The sequence below is a fragment of the Pempheris klunzingeri genome, chromosome 15 (assembly GCF_042242105.1).
Source record: "Pempheris klunzingeri isolate RE-2024b chromosome 15, fPemKlu1.hap1, whole genome shotgun sequence".
Taxonomy (NCBI): domain Eukaryota; kingdom Metazoa; phylum Chordata; class Actinopteri; order Acropomatiformes; family Pempheridae; genus Pempheris; species Pempheris klunzingeri.
In genome coordinates, this window is record NC_092026.1 from 13327126 (window position 1) to 13347164 (window position 20039).

A 20039-nucleotide genomic window follows, 5' to 3' on the forward strand; every position below is an offset into this window, starting at 1 on the left:
GCACTTAAAGCCTGTTTCCCACTGTTTGATAAACGTGACTACAGTGATTGCATGATGGGCTCAGAGAGCTATGAGAACGAGGGTGACCTGCACTCAGCAGACCTTTTTCACAGCATGCTTTTTAGCTTCTCATAACAGGAAATGCACAGATGTAGCTTACAACATTACCAACGGCTCAGTTTAATTGAGTGTCATGTAGGGTGACCTGATGTCATGACAAGGACCGCCTCAAATTACAAGCAGTTGTCCAAAATCCTGAATCCTGTCCTGTTTATAAAACTCAAGTTTAATCCATTTTTTGGGGTTAAAGAGAATATGAGATTAGTTATTGCCGAATAAAACATTAAATACTGATTGTTGTTAAATATTGTTTTGGGATTGTTCGCTCACTGTACTAGTGATGCAGAGAAGCCTTTTTGTAGTTGCAAAATTGAATTGAATTGAACTACTGGCAACAGCGAAACATAGTTATGGTGATGATGAATTAAAGCATTTACAAAGGGAAATTAAACCATTCATTACTGACTTGGAGCCAAGGTGAACTGCATCAGTGGGGAGGTAAATATCTGTGGATCATTGCTGCCTTATGAGATTTAAACAAAGCACACAACTGTCTGTCATTAGGGAAAGAGAAACACACTCCGTCATGTTTCTCTTTCCCTAATGACAGACAGTTTACTTCATGAGTAAATAATTCATTCATTCATTTTAGCATAGCGTTGGGAAATGGCATTATTTTGACGGATGAATGAATGCAGAGACCATGACACAGAAAGAAGTGGCCACTGTCACCAGAAGAGTTGTGGGAAGATTAGTGCACTCATGTACTGAGCAACTGGGTGAGTCTGAGAGTCGGCTACGTGTCCTTGGAAAAAAGTTAGCTTAAGACAGTAAGAGTTGTTTCTGCTTGTGTCAGCACAATTTGGCTCAAGCATTTCCTACCAATGCCTTTTGTACAAAATGAATAATAAAAACCAGGCCTCCCACTTTTTTCAGAGTGTCTGACCTCTTTGTGCCTCCTGCAATGTCTGTTTTCATCCATGGGGTGTAGTATGTCAATATAGAACATCTATATGTTGATTTAATTTTATTTCATATCAAATTTATAGTATGATCTTACACCCTCCAGAGAACATTCCCACAATCCAGGCTGAATTCTGTCTTTCTAAAGTGATGTACAAGACATTTCCATTCGATGCAATAGTGTAGCCATAGAACATGTTTTCAGTATTTACTTTGTATATGCTCTGTTAACATCATGAATTTCAATAGAAAGCTGGAACAAATAGATATACAATATATGAGACGTCTGAGATTGTTTTTCTCTTTAATGTCAGTCAAAGTGAAATGTGAGTAAAATCAGAGTTTATGCAGTTACAGATATCTTTAATTATTGACAGCTAGATGGATGACAAAGTCCCAGTAACTTCTGTCAGTCTGGGAAACCAAACAGAAACACACACGACTCTGCAGTGCACTGCGGGCCATGATGCACTGGTTTATGTGAATGTTCTTTTGTGATGGAAGGGCCATCTCATTGTCACACCCTGCAATTGAATGAATGCTGCTTGAATGGATGTGTTTACTGTGGATTATAAACATGGCTTGTCAGGCAACAGGAGGGGTGGCGGACACCCCCAGTGGCTTCATAATAAAGATCACAGCTGGCTGGCTGCCAACTACTGTAGAAAGGAAGGATGATGGGAAGTGAACAGTCCCTCGTGTTATTTTATTTCATAAGATACTATATGACGATTTATGGTTTAGTGCCAAGTTTAATGTTCATTTAACAGTGACAGGCAGTTAGATTTTTACACATTTCAACAGTACAAACAATGAACAGCATCAAGTGAGCATCAGCATAACATGTAAGAATTATATACACTCAATCATAGATAAAAAGAAAAAATCAATAACCAATCATTCCCATTGAGACATCCTAGAGCCTAAATTGTTCTGTTCCATGAGGTCAGACTTTGCCAACGACACTGAAACTCACACTTAGTAACATATTGTTAAATAACGAGCAGAATATATACTGAATATAGTTAAAAAAAAAAAAAAACAACAACAAAAAACTGCCAAAACACTAATGAAGCATCACGGTGTAATACATCAGTCTGGAATACAGTACAGTAAGTGTATGTGTACATTCTGCTACTTTATAAATCACAGAGTTATAATAGGCTCAGAGTTTATTTCCTCTGCATTCTCTATCAGTTTATTCGTATCGACCACATCGGGCTGGGATCGCTCACTATCGAAGTAGAGTGGATTGTCGAAGGTGGGTAAGGGACGAGGAGACTTCTTGTAGAGGAAGAATGCTATGACCATCAGCACAGACGTGATAATAATGATCAGCACAACTATCAAACTCGTGTGAACACGACTGCGAGGGTCCTGACCACCGTGAGGCTCTGCACAGATTCAGGAAGTGGATGTTGGTCAGTCAAAATGATTCAAAACAAATTTTTACTTCAAATATAAAGGAGCTTACTTTTGATTTTATTTCACTGATTAGTTTAACTGTCAATGCTAGACTACATGTAATATCTTTTCAAGTATTATTAAATAATTTAAATACTACACAACTTAAAGATGTACAAAAGTGCAACTTACCAGCTTTTGATCCTGAGTCTATGGGCATCACTGTTGGGCAAAGAAGGGAACAAAACTTAGATAACTTATCTCTTTCAGGTAATATAAATATATAATTTCATCTGCTCTACCTCCATCCTTACATCCAGGTCTAAGTTCCCCTGGAAACTACATGGGTATGATGACGTTACCTTTGGGTGTTTCACAGATGTACGCTCTGTCGTGCCATCTGCGACCTGACTTCCACATCCCATCTGTGGTTCCGATCTCTCCGTAGTCGTACTGAGGCTCATCTGGAGCCCAGTTGGTGTAGTCCACTACTGTTTTATCCAACCACTTCCATGTCCCTAGGGCCGAACAGAAACTCAGTGTGTCACTATTTTCACTTTGGCAGTTTGCCAAATAACCTTTTGATGCCATTGTGTAGCTGTATTTTGCCCATTTGTCCACTATGATAGTCCTGTCGGTGCATTTGAAAATAACTAGAATTAAGAAAGGGCAACATCTAGTAAACACAGTTTTAAAATAGTGAATTTGAGCTATTTTCTTAAATGAATTCTGTTTTTCACATTATTGCGTTGATCGACCGATGGCCATACATGCCATGATATTCAGAAATGCACCAGTGAAGAGGAATACTGCAAGACAACAAGCATAAACAGATTTCAATAATATTCGATAAAATCGGCTTTGCAAATGTTTTATGAGGAAAGAAATCTATTGAGTAGGTTTGATAGATTGAGAGGATACACACAATGTTTTTTAGTGGGTAACAATGGATTTAAACACAATTTTTGTTCTTTTACAAGAAAACTCCACAGGGCACCTTTTAAGTACAGTTTATCCTTGAAAATATTTTTTCATGCACAGGCGAAGAGTGTAAGGATACCTTTATGAGTTTTATACAGGCCCACCCAGAAAGCGCTGTGGCTATCTTGAAATAATTCCACATTGCTTTTAATGAACTGTTGCTCCTCGGGATCTTCAATGCTGGCCAGGATTCCCCCTTCATGACAAAATAAATAAAAGTCTGATCGTAACAGTTACGAAACACAAATTTCTAGATGCTCTTTATTCGTTTTTATTAACAGCAGTTAACTTTACACACTCGGCTAAATCTAAAATTGTCTAATTTTCTATGTATTGTTTTGTTTGTCTGTAAAGCGTCCTTGGGTTTTTTGAAAGGTGCTATATAAATAATTATTATTATTATTATTATGAACGGAGTGTCTCTTACCATGCCTTACACAGCTACTAGCTGCATCTGCCCATTCGATTTCTTCTGTGACAAACAAATAGCAATGGCCTTTAAATGGCAGCCAGGAATAACTCTGGTGGTATTCCACATTCGTCTCCTCAGGGCAAATTCCTGGGAAGTTAGTTGACTCTGTTGGTGCCACATCTGTGAGTAACAGAAACAAGTAATTATACAGTGTCATACTGTGACTGTTCAATGGAGTGAACTTAAGACTTAGATTTTCTCCAACTCTTGATTATTGGAATAATTATCTCAAATTGTATTATTTTTTTTTTATTTTTGAGATAAATTGAAGAATTAGGTATTTCTTTGTGGCTTGAGAGAAATTGTCCCCTTCTTTGGCTAAATGATTAAAAACCCAATTTGATTATCTGAAAACAGCACTGGCACAAAGATGAAAACAGGACTGTTTTTCGGAGCTCATGGTTAGTTTACAGAACGAGTGTTGACTGTTGAAATATGGCTTTCTGCCATCATGTTTTTATCTCTCTATATGTTGACAGACAAATATAAAAAAATCGCTGATAATTATACAAATGCTGAATTGAGTTTGAGGTAATTTTGATACAGTGTCACATTCACACAGTATGGCCACCAGGAGGCACTGACAAGTCTTTTTATGATGTAAAATTTCTCGCTATCTTGGTCACAGTTCTTTAAAAAAAAAAAAAAAAATCTCAAGGAAAGACTGTTTGTGTAAAAAGAATTACTATCTGTTGGGCTATATTTATACTTATATACTTACTATACTTATACTATATAGAACAGCAGGAGCATAATGTTCAGTCATGGATCAGGGCTAGGTTAACAAACTAACATCTGAAACACAGTATATCCAAAGTACAAGCAAAATAAAGTATATTACAGTATAATCACTTAAAACCACAGTGGTTGACGTATAGACAGTTTTCATTTACATTTCCTGCTACTATCACACCTGTAGACTGCATGCAAACACTGTTCATGGTCCGATTGCAGAAGGCAGTCTTCCATTTTCCATCCACATCCACGTACACACAAGGTTGGGCACTGCGTGGTTCACCCTCGGCCCAGCTAGCAAAGGTCAGGTGCCAGCCATCAATATACTTAAAATAACCAGTCTGAAAGCAGGAACGGATCAGATTTCAAATTTGTGTTCAATTTAATTCAGTGTGCTAGTAAAATGTAACATTTTAAGTTTTAAGGTGTGCCGAACTGACAAAAGGCTCACCTCTATTTAACAGCACAGTGGTTGTTTAAGAGAAATTGATTAATAGTAAACTAGTCATTTGTAAATGAAAATACTACTAACGGATTTTTTTTTGGTCTAAATTTTCCTTGGAATGAGCCCGTAGGAGTTTTTGTGCCACAGTACAGTAATGTCAGATGGTTCTACCTGTTGTTTGTTTAGTCCAATCCAAACAGGAGCTTTGAGATTCATTGCCATCAGCTCGACGTAGGCCTGTGTCCACTCGTTTCGCAGGCTTGCCAGGTTGGCTTTTTCAGCTTCACAGGCTTTCTTGGCATCTTCCCAGGTCAGATTTTTAGTCTCAACCTTGATGCTGTCATTTCCCACTGGTACATAGATTTCAGGAATTGTTGGTTCTGGTTGAGGCTTCATGCTTGTGTCTGTTGGCAGGAGAGGTTAAGAAATTACCGATAGTTATTATTGTCACAGTAACTGTACGATTTATCCCATTATTTACATTTCATTTTCAAAATGGCGCACAGTGAAGCATGCTCTACACCAATTGCAATTTGGGGTTGTAGTGTAAGACATACAGTATGTAGGCTTCTCTACTTAAACGACATGATTCATTTCAAGCCTCAGGCATTTCTAAAAGAGAAAAGGTATGAACTCACCAAGTTTTCTATGACAGATGAATCCATTGGTGTCATTGCAGGATTTCATCAACCATTTACCGGTGCCAAGGACAGTACTGCTGGTTATCACGACACAGTTTTCCTGGTCATTTGGACGGACATTTGAAGTGTTTATGAGCACATCTTAAAACAAATGCTAGCTGGTTTAAATTAGCAGCAGTGTTGGCTTGTGGTAAAGTCAGTACTGAAAATGTTACCTCATTCCATTGTTGATAAAAGGTCCCCGGACGACGTCGATATATCTAAAAAGCAGCAACAAGATTTTTCAAATCAAACAATTTTATTTATCTTTAATCTGTGTGTGTGTGTGTGTGTGTGTGTGTGTGTGTGTGAGATAAAATATTAGATCTATACCATAGATTGTGTGGACTTACAGAATAACCCCAGTTGGTGTATTGCCTTTTTTTCCCATCAGTCCAGAAATATTGATCTTGTTTTAAACTATTCAAACCGATCCAAAGGTCTGCGGTTGTACCTTCAGCCATTTTGGTGATCAAAAATGCTGAAAATTTCAAGGGTAGAAGTTAAACATCAATAAATAATATTTACAAAGGTTTGATTTACAGTACATCGACATTTTTCACAAAATGATGATAAAACATTTCATCTAGCTTTCTCCCAGCTATATATGATTATGGTTATACATACAGAAACCCATGGAAGATATATGCAAAAACAGGAACACACCTTGCACACGCCTTGTGGGAATTGAGACTAAAGTGCCTCCCATGGTAATGCACTGTCTCCTTGCTTCCTCCCAGGTGACTGCACGGCTGGTAATGATACTGTAACACTAGGATAAGAGATGAACTGCTGATTTTTCACTCTACAAACGAATGCTAGCTTTCTTTCATTAAGCTTTGATGCCATCTGATCTTAAAAACTTGTCCGTTTCTCAGTATTTATCAACTCCATCGTTGTCACCTACATCTATTTAAAAGAGAACTAGACTGCATTTACAAAAGCTAGCGATATACACCATATTTTTGTTGTTTCTTCTGATGACCTTATCTGTATTGCGTTCTCTTTTAAACAACTTTTAATGTAAGAGTAGATGGTATTTTTTACCTTAGAATTTTCATCTTTTCTTCTTTTCTTAACTTTCTTAAATTACTAAATTGATCAAATGAGAATCACTGGTGCTTTCCTGTGTTTTCATTTGCTTTTGCGTCATATATTTTCAAAGATGCATCTCCTCTATATTGGAGTCAAAAGTATAAAGTATAATTGAAATATAGAAAGTATAACTGGGCAATTTGGCATTACAGTAACTGAGTTTCCTGTGATGCCATTCATGCCATTTATGCATGGGTTTCCAAATGAAACTGAAAGCCTTTATTTTCCTGTGATACACCAATAATTACAACACCTGCATAAAGTATGGCATGTCGTGTGTTAAAGCTGAACAGTTGATCAGACCAGCACCACGTGACAGAACGATTAAAAGCTCAAGATCTGACATTTTAAGAGGGTTTTGGACTGGAGCACTTCCGCATTTGAACGAGAGGTGATTTCTAACCTTTGAGTCAAATTTGGTCCACTTGAGTGGGCAGTTGCCTTTAGGAGGAACTGTGGGGGCTGCAGTGGTGTTGGCAGGTTGTGAGCCTCCTCGTTTACAGAAGGACTGATACTCTTGACCACAATTGCAAGTACGCCAGAAGCCTGCAAGTACAGCAAAGATCGAATGAGTAAAATTTCACCAGCAATACTTTTTTGATAATTTGTTTAATTTGTACCCACCCATGTAATAGGTCAAAGTTACACAATTCTCATCAAAGGTGTCAGTTTTAGGTTGATTTTCATCCCATCTTTGTAACCCGACTGAAGAGCCATCCATCCACCTTAAAGCACACACAGATATGTTGAATTATAACATGTAATCATGTAAAAAATAATATCATTGACATTTTATCCATCGTGTTGCTGTTTTGCGTGATAAATAACAAACAGTAAAATAAACAGTAGGTGTGACAATAAATGTTGCCTGACAAGTAAAAAAAAACACTAAAAATCAAGAAAGAATTCTTGTGAAATCAAACTGGAGCTTTAAAATGGTGATAAGTATGTCACACTAATATTTATCTAGCTGACCAGGATGAAACAAAATGAATAGTGCGCAACAAAACTTCATACGAGTGAATGATTAGTGAACTGTATTACATTTTAGGCAGATGCTATTTGCACCTGGCTGTCAGTCGCCAACAGTGCTATTTGCACCTTCGGTAGATCAGCCAATGTGCAATGGACACGTTGTTCACACCTCAAATCAGAATCGAGCACTCACCCATATGGTATTAACAGTGTTAAATGTGCCCTATTTTTTATATTGGTATTTGACTCATTATTTCAATCCAAACCGCAATCTTTTCCTAAAGTAAGTTTTGGTGCTTAAATCTAACCAAGCTGCAAATGAAAACTGATATTTGTAAAGGAAAACTGAAATTTAGAAGCTACCTGAGTCTGTTGATAAAGAAATCTATTTTGACCCCAGGTTACACACAGGTATCCTGTAAAGTCCTGCTTTTGTTGCCCCTGCCTTTGTTGCTGCTGTAACATGTAAATTTCCCCCGATGGGGGATCAATAAAGTCCATCTTATCTTATCTTATCAAAAGCCATTCAGCCATCGCATCTGTCTCTGTCTGTAGAATTTATCATCCTTCAGACTTAAGACTCCGTACATTTTATGACACTCATTGATACTCACAAATATGACCCATCAAGATCCACTGACAAACCTATATAGAAGTTCCCATAGCTTCTGGAAATCTGTGAAAACACACGCACGCACATAAGATTAATTAGTTGTTGGTTATTATTTACTAGTTAGTAAACTCTCTTTCAATATGTGCAAAATTTGAATGTGTTGTTCGGCTAACAGAAAAATACCTACCTGTTTCCATAAGAAAATGTTTTCATCGCGGCTGGTGATGGACACCAAGTCACCGTGCCTCTGCTGACAGAAGTGACGAGCGTCCTCCATGGACATTGAGTTTTCATTAATAAGGTATTGTTTCCCTCTCCACTGAAGCCACCCATCTGAAGTTAAGTTGTGGTCTGCAAAGGGTGTAGAAACATACTGCATTTTAACAGCTTAGTTTGAGGTTTTCCTTCTGTTACTGTAAATCTTTTGCAGCTTACTCTTTTAATGTCTGTCTAATGAAGATTAGATGATGAAATTTTGGTACTAGGTAGAAATACACCTGAATTCAGACTTCTAAATCACCAGACTAATGGAAAAGTGAACTTTGATTGTTCACAGTTTCACTGTTTGTGACTCTGTGTTGCCTGAGATTTATTAAATTTAATGAATTTCTATCTCCACAAGATTTTTTTTCATTTTATTCAGATTTATTATTAAGAATCAGCAAAACATTAAACAGTAAATAGTAAATGTTGACTTTTCAGCTACTACTTAAACATGTCAAAAAGGGTTACATGTGACTGAAGTGATACTCAATGTTATCAGCCTGCATTTTATGTTTTCATCACCATGCGCACATGTGCGTGTGTGGCTGTACAGTGTTAACCTACCCACTGCAGTATTATTTGGAGGTGGTTTTGGAGTCACTCCTGTAAGGCCACAAAACAAGTATCAGTTTCATGCAGAGAGAAAACTAGCAGAGCAAACAGACTGTATACGTAGAGGACCTCTGTTGGTCTCATTAGTAAGTATTTGATAACCTGACCTTGCTTGTCCAAAGATAAATCATTTCCATTGTAAGAAATACTTGCTTTTTGATTTTATATAGGTGTAGGGTAGGTTTACAGTACCCTTTAGCATTGTAGAAAACATGCCTTTCAGCTTTAAGGATGCTTGAGGGAGTTCATGTCTGTATTAGGTAGACAGTGTGGGATTTGTAGCCCTTTTTGTGCACAGGTTAAAAGACAATGGTCAGCAAACACTGATCAGCAAAGACTTGACTGTTAAAGTCAGTCCAGCTAAACATGGTTTACTTTATGAAAATTAAACTGAAGGCAAAAGTGCCTAGTAGTTTAAGAAAGTTTAGTACCTATGTGGCATCATCAGGAAAGATACTGCTGGTGGTGATGAGTCATAGCTGTAGGATTTTCAGCATTGAACATGATGGTTTTATTTACGTTAATCTTAACTTATCCAGTGACTATCTGAGAAGGGTCAGAGAAGTGAAGCCAATGCAGAAGTGCCGTAAACCTGCATTCTTTCTAATGCTCTGCAGTGGGCGACTCTGCTTCAACTAAAGGCTTCGAAACGGCAGTCCACAAGCCAATGGGTGACATCACTGTGGCTATGCCCACTTCTTATATACAGTCTATGGCTACAGTACAATTCCTACACTGTAATGCTTTAATATAGTTCTCTAATTCCTCATCGCACATTCCTTATGTTGTAAGGAGCCTCTGTCTGAATGCTCCATTTTACAGAACAAGCTGCATGCTTTGCTCTTGCCTTCAACATCAACATGTTACCGGGAGCTGGCATTAGTGACAAAAGAATGGAGGACAGAAAGGTGGATTCAGGAGGTTTTCATTGAGTTGGAACAGTTGGCATGTTTTCATGCACATTTACTGAAAGATGGAGCTGGAGAGAAAGAGAGGGGATTGTCTCTAGGCACACTGGTGACACATTTATGTTGAAAAAACATTTTTAAAAATGTATTTTGCACAATATAGGACCTTTTTTAAATTAATTTCACTTCATAAAATCAATTATTTTTGTAACTTGCTACTTTTTCAGATCACATCAGCTGTTAATCGCTGTTGCTGGAGATGTGATTGTGATTACGACGTGGCTTGTGGGAAGCTTTGCACCTTGGGAGAAGGCAATCACTTCCCCACTGAATCTGGAACTGAGCATGAAAGAGCATGCATGCTCCAGTCAGTTTTTCCTGGTTGAAGGTTAAAAATTACTCTCTTCTTTGTCTCTTCGGAAGAGACAAAGGGTAAGGATTCAGTACATATCTTTTCAACTGTACCTGCGCGGATCTGACACAGCCAGTCATTGTAACTCTCACAGTGCACATCATTCCAAGACCCGGACCCATCCCAGTTATACATCCTGAATTCAGCACAAGATTCTGCATTGTTGAAATTGTTTGGCTCTCCTTCCTGCCAGTGTTGGAAGTTTAACTGTGAAGAAACAGAAACAAAAGAGAAATGTAGGTGGATAAATGGGTAGAAAGATGGATGTATAGATAAAAACAGGATTGCATGATTTGAACACAGTTAACTAACCGGGGATCCATCACTCCATACATAACCAGTGCTCGGGTCAGGAGCGTGAAGTCCAATCCAGGCTCTTCCATGTCTGCAATACACCAAAAGCAAATACATTCCATTTATGTAAATGATGCGTTTATTCATTCATCCATGTGGATACAGCCCAAACATTTTAAGAGTCATGCAAACAAATAAACTTCATCAAAAAAACTGAACTTGTCCTACATTTAGGAACAATACAGTCCTCAAGTCAATTAATAGAGTAAATATTTTATTCTCTCTCATTTTACTTTTTATATATTAAATGTGTCATTATGTGTTACCAGTTTTTGTGTTTTACAATCCTCTTACATACAGATCGGTCTAATAGTATATGTCAGCGGGTGACATCTATAATGCTGCAAGAATTATGTATTTTTTGTAGGCATAAAAACCAGGTGGCAACTTTGAGTGAAAATTGATTTAAACCAACGCATACCGTCCAACTCGTAGCTCAGTCGATCTGTGGATGCTAAGCAGGTCTCCTCCGATGGCCCTGCAGTAATCCCTGGCCTCATACCAGGTCTTCTCATTTGATCGAGGCCCTGTAAAGAACTAGTACACGAGACATATTCATTGTTTTGGAACAGATTCATATATTATTGAGAGAAAACGTTTATCTATTTCAGTTACTGCAGGTTTAAAAATGGGTCATATGAGTCATACATTCAGGTGACTGTAGGTTCTTCCATACACATTGTTACTTGATACGTTGGTATAAATGGTATAAATGTATTAATTATGAATTATAGCTGAATCATGTTTTTTTATCACGTCATGATTAACATGATTAGTTTTGCGTGATAGGAAAAACATTGTCGTGGTCTTGGATACAAAATGCTGCAGCATTCCACAGTTAGTGCGTTTGCATCATGTGAGCTGCCTGCAGTAGCCTGACTGGTCATGTTTGATATGATCATGGTGATTGTGGAAGGACACAGTGCAGCTAAAGTGCCTCTTATATTGTCAGTGTTAGCGGGTAACATGTTTTTTGTATTTGTATTTAGCTGAGGTCGACCGCTGCATGTACCTTAGAGCACATGTGTCTTGTTCCCACTTGAAGCCAACCCTCCGCACACTTGGCGGGAGATTGAGTTGGTGGTGCAACGGTCAAAACTGCGCCATCTGCCAGGTGTTTGCAGATGTATTTCTCCTTATTGGTGCAGGGCAGCAGATCCCACAGTCCGGCCAAAATCCCAGTTGTCATGGCAACGCAGCCCTGTTGGTAACCTTGAGTCGTTGAGGGTTAGAAATGGTCAAATGTAAATTGTGGAGCTGCTGCTCAGGCCCTCTGTTTTCGAGGTGGAATTGCATCTTTTTTCATACCTGGCATTTCAGCGTTCCAGTGAGTAAATGTCACTGTGTCTGTGTTGGTCCACACAAATACATCGATGTTTTTCTGGTTTGAGAGGCCCAGCCAGAAGTGTTTCTCTGGTCTTAACCCCACCAAGCTGACAAGGAAGGCGTTATCCACCCTGGAAGTATTTACACAGGTACATATATATTTTTTCTCATTGCATTAAATAAAATATACTTTATAGCAGAGGTTCTCAACTCCAGGGGTTGTCAGAAAAATGGGGAATACTTTAATTTCATTATTATTTCATTAGCAAGATATTAGCCCTATTCAGATCAAAGGCTTCACTCTCTTCACTGTTAATCTGCCACTACAGACTATGGAGTAACTAAATCCTGTCAGACCAGATCCCTGAGTCTACATCATATTAAATCCAGGTCCACAGCCTGATTTGTGTCACTCTGGGGGTCCTTGGCACCAGAAAGGTTGAGAACCACTGCTGTATAGTGCACGCACAGCTGTTACAGTGTCAGCATCATCACGACTTCTTACCCATTAGAGACATCAGCTAAGTAGGAGCCTGAGCTCTTGCAGTCATCTTTGGCTTCATCAAACGTCTTTGTCTCTGTTCCTAAAAAGTAGCAGTATGAGCCATGTCTTTTCCAACCCTGTAGGAAACCAAGAGATGATAAGTAATAATAATACGATAAGTACTACATGACCATTTTGTTAGAAGACGTTTATCGGCAATTCACCAAAAATTGTTTTAGAAGCAAAGCGTGAAATTGTATTATTATTTGTTACTAATTAACCTGCCTCAGATGCAAAATCTATATGAGAGACATGCTTAACTGACCTCCAAGTGAATGTGATATTGCACCAGTTACTGCCCAAGCAACTAATTTCTGGGGTTTTAATCATACGAACTAATTATCCAGATGCTTATGAAGGTCGGATATTTGGTTCATAGATTACATGTAAACTTCACTCACTGTTTTGCAGCCTAAATTCGGATCTGATTCAACTCCGGTGGGTTCAGTGGTACTCTGCTTCATACAGATGAAGCCGTGTTTCTCATCACAAAAGTGATCCGCCCAGTTCCCATTCTGCGAGAACAAAAAAAAACAAAAAAACACTGTAAAACACAGCATGCTTGTAGAGCAAATGTACTGGGTGAATAGACTTCATATACTCTTAAATTATTTTTTATTTTCTCTGGAGAATATTTTCAAAGAATCATAGAGAAATAGGAGGGAAAAAAAGAAAAATTGTGTGCAAATCACTGATTTGTTCTTAGACTGTTAAGTATTCTTGTTGGACTTTGTTATATTTAGTATTTTCCTGCCATGTGTTTTATTTGGTCTTTTATGACCCAGAACTTGTCACAAACGGCATAATAACCTGTGCATATTTGCAAGGATTTACAGCCACTTGTAAATTTACATCATAACATATGTTGCACAAAAGTGATTTTTGCCTTGTTTTCTTTTTTTTTTTTTCTGGTGGTAATGCAGTTGAATATTCCCTCTCTATATGTAACATGTCCAGACATACACGCTTGGATAAGAGGCTTTAACTGGCGCTTCTTACCTCTCCCTTGATGAGAACACAGTCGTCTGCATCAGTAGAGACGGCAGGTTTCCCAAACTCCCAGCTGGTGAAGCTGACAGCTGATTGGTCATTCCAGTCAAACAGCCCCTCTGTCTTCCTGTCATTCAGTCCGATCCAAAGCTCATCAGTGGCCGCTGCAGACAAGGACAGTGAAGAATGTACCTCGAATCAACCTCTGGCTAAAATTTCACACTGTTAACATGCTTTACACAAATGAATGGAGTTATTGATACCATCTGAACATTGGTAAATATGAACAATAGGCCTGAATGTGGACCTGCAACTATTACTATTATTAATTATTAGTCATTATTCATTATTGGTCACATTCTAATTGCTATTTGCTATTATAGTAATTGTTTTCCTTCTCTCCCTCCATCCACCCCTTTGTTGGGTTCTGTTCAAGGTTTCTACCTGTTAGGGTAAGGGGAGTTTTTCCTCCTTGGATTAGGGTAGTGTCATGTGGGGATTCATGAATTTGGTTTGGTCTCGACCTGCTCTGTATAAAATGTTTCTTTAAGGTCTTATTTGTCATGAATTGGTGCTTTATAGATAAAATGGACTATTGTGCAATTTTAGTGTACTGGACTAGCTTATGTAGTCATTTCATTAGATAGACTGTATTTTATCCTCTTTTCCACGTATTTACTGTCTTCTGTGGACCACCAAATAATCAGAAAACAAACAAATAAATAAATGTTTTTGACTCCCTGATCATATTTTAAAAAGTCTTATCCTTTCCATAGGGCCAGTTTAAGGAATGCAGGCATGAGGCATGCAGTGGACTGGAGGTGAGAATGTGACTTGTCCTTGTACCTAATTTTCCCCTGGATGAGTAAGTAACCTTAATCTTACTTAAAAATGAATAAGATTTGTTCCTTCCTAGTCAGAAATATTTAGTTCTTTGTATTTTGATACAAAAAAATAAAGATAACATTTTAAAATCAGTCTACAGCAAAAGCAGCAGCACAGTCTCAGTTGTTCGAGGACTCCTTCATTTCTCTTGCCTTCACATACCGTATCCAAGTTGAGAGATGACAAAGCTTTGGTCCTCCACATTACGAATGCTCACTAGGTCCCCTTCTTCTTTACGGCACTCCCTCTGAGCATCAGTCCATGTTTGAGGAGTGCGCAGAAGGTAGAAGCAGTGGCCATTGTAGGGAATCCAAGGGCTTGAACAAAATCCTTGCTCAACTGATGACGACAAGAACAAAGACATTTAGGATTGAATGACTGATATCATACAGTGAATGAGTCACATAAAGAAAGACCACAGTAGCCAGAGGAGAGAAGAGTAAAGTAGAATATTTTTCTGTACTTTGTGGATGTGTTGGCGGGGCCCCGTCTTTGTAGCAGATGTATCCCAGTTTCTTGGCGCAGGATGAACTTTGCCAAGTGTGCTGCCCAGAAGAGTCAAGAAATGCACAGTTGTGTCCTGGATTAGGAAGTGGATTTCCTAAAACCAGATGATGATTGAACATAGATTCCTTGCAATGAATTTCACATCAGTTATAACATTTGACATAAAATCATTTGTTGGACTTGTAGTTTCAAATATGAATAAAATGCAGCATTTATATTACTGTTTAAGAGAAATTGACCAAGAAAGCTTTGTGTTCTTAAAAATCTAAAATCATCATCATCATTTCATATAATCGAAACAAATGAGAATTGATAAGAAAAAGTTAGAATTACATAGAAAGATGAAAAACACATTTTCACATCTAGCAGATACAAAGCAACATTTAAAGCAAATTGCTGTTTCTGCCAAATATTCACTCTCCTTTTATCTCTGTTTTTGGTCTCCACCAACCTCTGAGGAAACGTTTGACTCTTTAGCTGCTGATTGCTCCAGTTCTTGTCCACCAGCAAGTCTTGTTAGTAAGCATCTGTATTGCTCAGGTGTTATTGGGTCACTGCTAAAAGTGCACACTTACCCGGGGTCCATCTCAGATAACGAAAGGGCTTCGAATCAGACCACTGCCATCCATGTTCTGGGTCCAGGACCAGCCCGATCCAAAGTTTGTGTTTGCCTGACGCCAGTAGTGCTGTGTGTTTATGTGTGTTTGTGGGGTTGAGAGGGACAAAAAAGGAAAAGGACAGAGTAAAGAAATTCCTCTTTTCCAAATTGTTCCTCCTTTTTGCTGCTTGATAACAAGTCAGCAAAAGGACTGAAATCAGTCAAACAAGCACAAGTAAATGAGGATGACTTGCGGGACTCTTTAGGTCGGATTAGACCTCAGATTTGTAACTGAAGTGCAGAGGTTTCATATCACTCCTGAACAAATAGATTGCTCTCTCTCCTCTGCGCTCACTGTGTCACAATGATCCATGGACTCATCATTTATGGAAATACTGGGTTGAGCTAAAGGTTCTGGAGCTCCTTTTCCTGAAATAACTGGTATCTTAAAGGTTAAAGGGTAATTTATGGACACACCCACACTACAAAGCTCTTATAGTGTAGCCTGATCAAGTTGACAGGGACGGGTGCAAACAGTAACTGGGTGTCATTTCATCTATGATTTACTGTTTTTGTTGTTGTTTTTACTTAAACAGAGCTACATTTTTGTTTCTATTATTCAGTGATTAATATTATTTCAGCTACTTCAAATCCAAATTAGCTAAATTCAAGAGTTTTCTAGAAATGTAGAGGCTTGTATGTGCAGCACAATGCCTTATTTCATATTGGAAACTCCCAAGACATGGAAAAATGCTCAGTGAAGAAGTTAAATCATCAACAAGTCTCAGCTGGTTAAACATTTTACATGTGTATTTTAAAGAAAAAGATTGTGTATCTTTAAGACATTTCTACATCAAAACAGACGCTTTAAACAGCAGTTTAAATAGCTATTGTTGAAAATCTTAACCTAAATTTTAGTCTTTTGATTAATAATGAAACATCTTTAATCCATGAGATATAAGTAATTATTGATATTTTTGTATAATCCAATCCCTCTATGTTGGGTCAGTGTGTACCTGTCTCAGTACCAACAAAGGTCCACCAGGTGGCATCTTACCTGACATATAAGCCTGCTGGCTGGGGTCGGTGATACTGACCAAGGTGGCCCCCTGCTGTTTGCAGCTAGTGTCAGCCTCAGACCAAGTCAGCACTGACTGAGTGTTCAGCTGGTAATACGCTCCTGTTACAAGGTTTTTCGCCCAGTGATCTGTGGCTGTGCATCAACACAGAAATATAGGAAACTTTTTCAGTCATTCAAACATTTAAATTTACTGCTGTAACCTAAAAGTGACCTCTCATGTTGTGTGCTGTGTATTAAGCATCAAAGATGTCAGGACAACTCGCAGTGTAATCTAATGTGTGTTCTGAAACCAACAGAATCTGTCTGGAGATGCATGCTGTGCAGGCATGTGCACTCAGCATGATTCTTACTTGCTGTGGTGAGGTTTAAGTCTTTAATGCAGTACTTACAAGTGGTCGGGCAGTATCCCCACTGTTCATGATCATATTTTGTTCCAACTGAACACCAAGTGCGCTTTGTTTTGGAGTCGTATGTTGTGCAGTCTCCGAACCACCGGTCTTTGTACTGGAAGGGAAACATGCAGGTCTTACCAAACGCATTCCCTTCAATGGTATAAAGTTCTGAAAGGGGAAAAAAAGAGGTTCATCAACTTAAACCTTCATGCGTTGAACTGTCGCTAAGTAGTCTGCAGAGATGTCATGTTTTGCCAAAAAAAGGTTTTGCAGCAGACCTAAATCATTTATTCTTATCTTCACAAAATGTAGTGAGAATGAACTTGATGCATCGATCTACATCAGCTGACACTCACCCAGTAAAAATCAAGATATCATCATATGTGAGTCAGTTTAAAAGCAGATTGGTCTCAGTAAAGTTAATTTTCTCGTGTATTGTGTTCTCCAGCCTTAGGTTTCCAAAGTTTATTCACTTCAAAGCAGAGGATTTTATACTGTACCTCTGTATGTTCTCGAGCAAGCGCCATTGGACGCCCCTGTGATTGTGAAGTGGTTATTCGGCCCGACAGTTTTAGAGAGAACAATTGATTCATCAGATTTGACTTCAATGTAAAGCTGTTGGCCTTTGAGGGCGAGCAGTGTGTCATTCCTGCATTCCCACTTTTGGAGGTCACTCTTGTCATCACAATCGTAGAGGCTTATTTCACTCCCCACACTTTTGCCCTGCACTCCCAGACACTTTCTGTTTGAGGTAGCAAAAAGCCGACCACTGGTCGTCCAGCGGATCTCGAGGCAGCGTGTTGTTCTTTTCAGCAAGCAAAACCCAGTGGCCTTGTTCGTTAGTGAGAATGGGGAATCTGCAGAAAGATGTAAAAAAGTGTTTTTATTGCAGACATCTAATTTGATTTTACTATTTAATGTACTTTTCAGCAGGAGCTCCTCTCTCTTCGAAACAATATTTCCAGTTCAACTGTGACAGACTAGTGATGCTTTCAGAGCATCCTTGAAATACACTCTGTTGCTTTACTTGTGTCAGTTCTTCATTAAGCCCAAATTGAATGCATTTTCAATTTGGGCTTCAGTGCATTTTGACAATGACAAATTGATTTAGAATCACAATCAGACATTTACGAAATACGCTTTAGTTAGCTAGCTGTAGCAGTAGTTTGGCCACCGTGCTGTGGTGAAGCAAATGAGAACCTAAATAACTTTTTCAGTAAAATAAATGATCTTCCACAATACAAGCCTGAAACAAAGCCCTTACATACACAACATGTCACATCAGAAAGCTTGAGTGCATACTGTACCATTTTTAGGTGAACAGTGAGATGTTGGGATGAAGAGCACAAATACTGCTAGAGTTATCCTTGGAGTCAGCATTCTTCTGATAAGTCTCAGAGCAGCAGATGTTGTCCGTGCATTGCAAGCAGAGGACTTATGAGCATGAACATGAAAAGGAGGGAATCTTAATACCACGGACACAGTCAGTTTTTTTTCCTTTCATTGAGAAAGTGTCATGTTTCAGATTGGCACATTTCAACATTTTGCTACTGGTAAAAAAAAAACGACGGGGGGTGGTGGGAGGGAAGTAGGAGCAGGACCTGCAAAGACACACTTTCTTGCTTGCACGGATGTCACACTTCAGAAACGGCAAAAAGTGGCCCCACTTACTTCCTGTCCTGGAAGAAAATGATGTGTAAGAGATTTATGCTGAACATGACTCATCAGAGTCGGTAGTTCAGTGCAGCATCCCCCCTAACAGACTTACCTGCCCGCTCTTTTGCATTTTGATGTAAAAGTTTGGGGATGACGTGGGTATTCTGAAACAGTAAAGACGGAGATTTCACATTGAAAGAGACGATAAGTGCAGGTTTATACAGCAGCAGCAATCGCTGTTTCAAATTCTTAATTAAATTCTGCCGTTTACTGTAGTCTATTGATAAGTCCAGTAGATGATCAACAAACACTCCATCTTATTATTTAAAAACCAGGTAGCTGGCATTTTGATAAGTTGCAACCACCTGCTCTCCTTCACACAGCGCTGACAGGATGGTTCAGTGCTGAGGACTTAGGCTGGATCACTTTGTCTGATTAAATCTGTCACTATATTATTATTATAGGACTCTATTAGTACTCTAGATTGTTGTTGAGCCATGGTATCTGTACTGTCACACTATTAATTTCCCAATCAGAATAAATGGATTTAGGTTGGAATGGAAGGTTTTCACGTACAGACTCCATTACCTGTGAGTTGAACCTTATATCAATTGTTTTGACTTTCTGTTGAAACAGAGTCACATAATTGTTTTCTACTCCACCCAACATTGTAAAAGTGCCTCAAATAAATCTGTCACGGTCATTGGTCCAAATTCTGTGTTACGTAACTATAAGGAGCTACATGGACTTGAATATGAAAATGATGCATTGAAACACATTGCTCAGGAAACGAACTTCGTCATCGTGCACCAGCATAGTGGCAACGTGAGAAAATAACTGCCTCAATTACTTGCTCAATGAAAACACACAAATTTGAGACTTGTGGGAGACAAAAGACAGCCTTCTACTTGTAATCCTTTTTTGTGAATGAGACATTAGGGGGAATGTGAATCCCACTCATTTTTGCAACTAATATCTTAACCCTGCAACCTCCTGCAACACTACTGACCTTTCAGACGTCATAACAAGCACACAACTTCTTAAATATACCAGAAGCAAATACCTTAGTAACTGTTGTGCAACCACC

At 38.6% G+C, this 20039-nt stretch overlaps 1 protein-coding gene across 1 annotated transcript; it reads right to left on the reverse strand.

The window, feature by feature from the left end:
• Positions 1 to 1310: 1310 nt before the first annotated feature.
• On the reverse strand, positions 1311 to 18725 carry LOC139213894 (macrophage mannose receptor 1-like). The gene is made up of 31 exons (XM_070844588.1): positions 18604 to 18725; positions 17797 to 18153; positions 17294 to 17464; positions 16881 to 17036; positions 15801 to 15911; positions 15182 to 15319; positions 14881 to 15057; positions 13843 to 13997; positions 13245 to 13358; positions 12805 to 12920; positions 12282 to 12430; positions 11986 to 12185; positions 11395 to 11510; positions 10932 to 11004; positions 10673 to 10826; positions 9252 to 9290; positions 8611 to 8774; positions 8425 to 8486; positions 7460 to 7560; positions 7239 to 7381; positions 6407 to 6512; positions 6094 to 6221; positions 5917 to 5961; positions 5699 to 5801; positions 5232 to 5464; positions 4794 to 4956; positions 3836 to 4000; positions 3488 to 3604; positions 2790 to 2945; positions 2620 to 2649; positions 1311 to 2417 (listed from the first exon to the last, which is right to left on the reverse strand). Exons 1-31 carry the CDS (start codon positions 18674 to 18676, stop codon positions 2170 to 2172), a joined length of 4263 nt encoding a protein of 1420 aa, XP_070700689.1. The 5' UTR covers positions 18677 to 18725; the 3' UTR covers positions 1311 to 2169.
• Positions 18726 to 20039: the final 1314 nt, after the last annotated feature.

What these genes read in the sequence shown, in the direction of transcription:
- LOC139213894 (XM_070844588.1), bottom strand. Translation starts at nt 18,676, where the DNA reads ATGCTGACTCCAAGGATAACTCTAGCAGTATTTGTGCTCTTCATCCCA. An exon ending in CAAGACACATGTGCTCTAAG is followed by an intron (nt 11,511 to 11,985) that starts GTACATGCAGCG and finishes CTCGTGTACTAG; the next exon opens with TTCTTTACAGGGCCTCGATC. An exon ending in TTGGACTAAACAAACAACAG is followed by an intron (nt 4,957 to 5,231) that starts GTAGAACCATCT and finishes TCCTGCTTTCAG; the next exon opens with ACTGGTTATTTTAAGTATAT.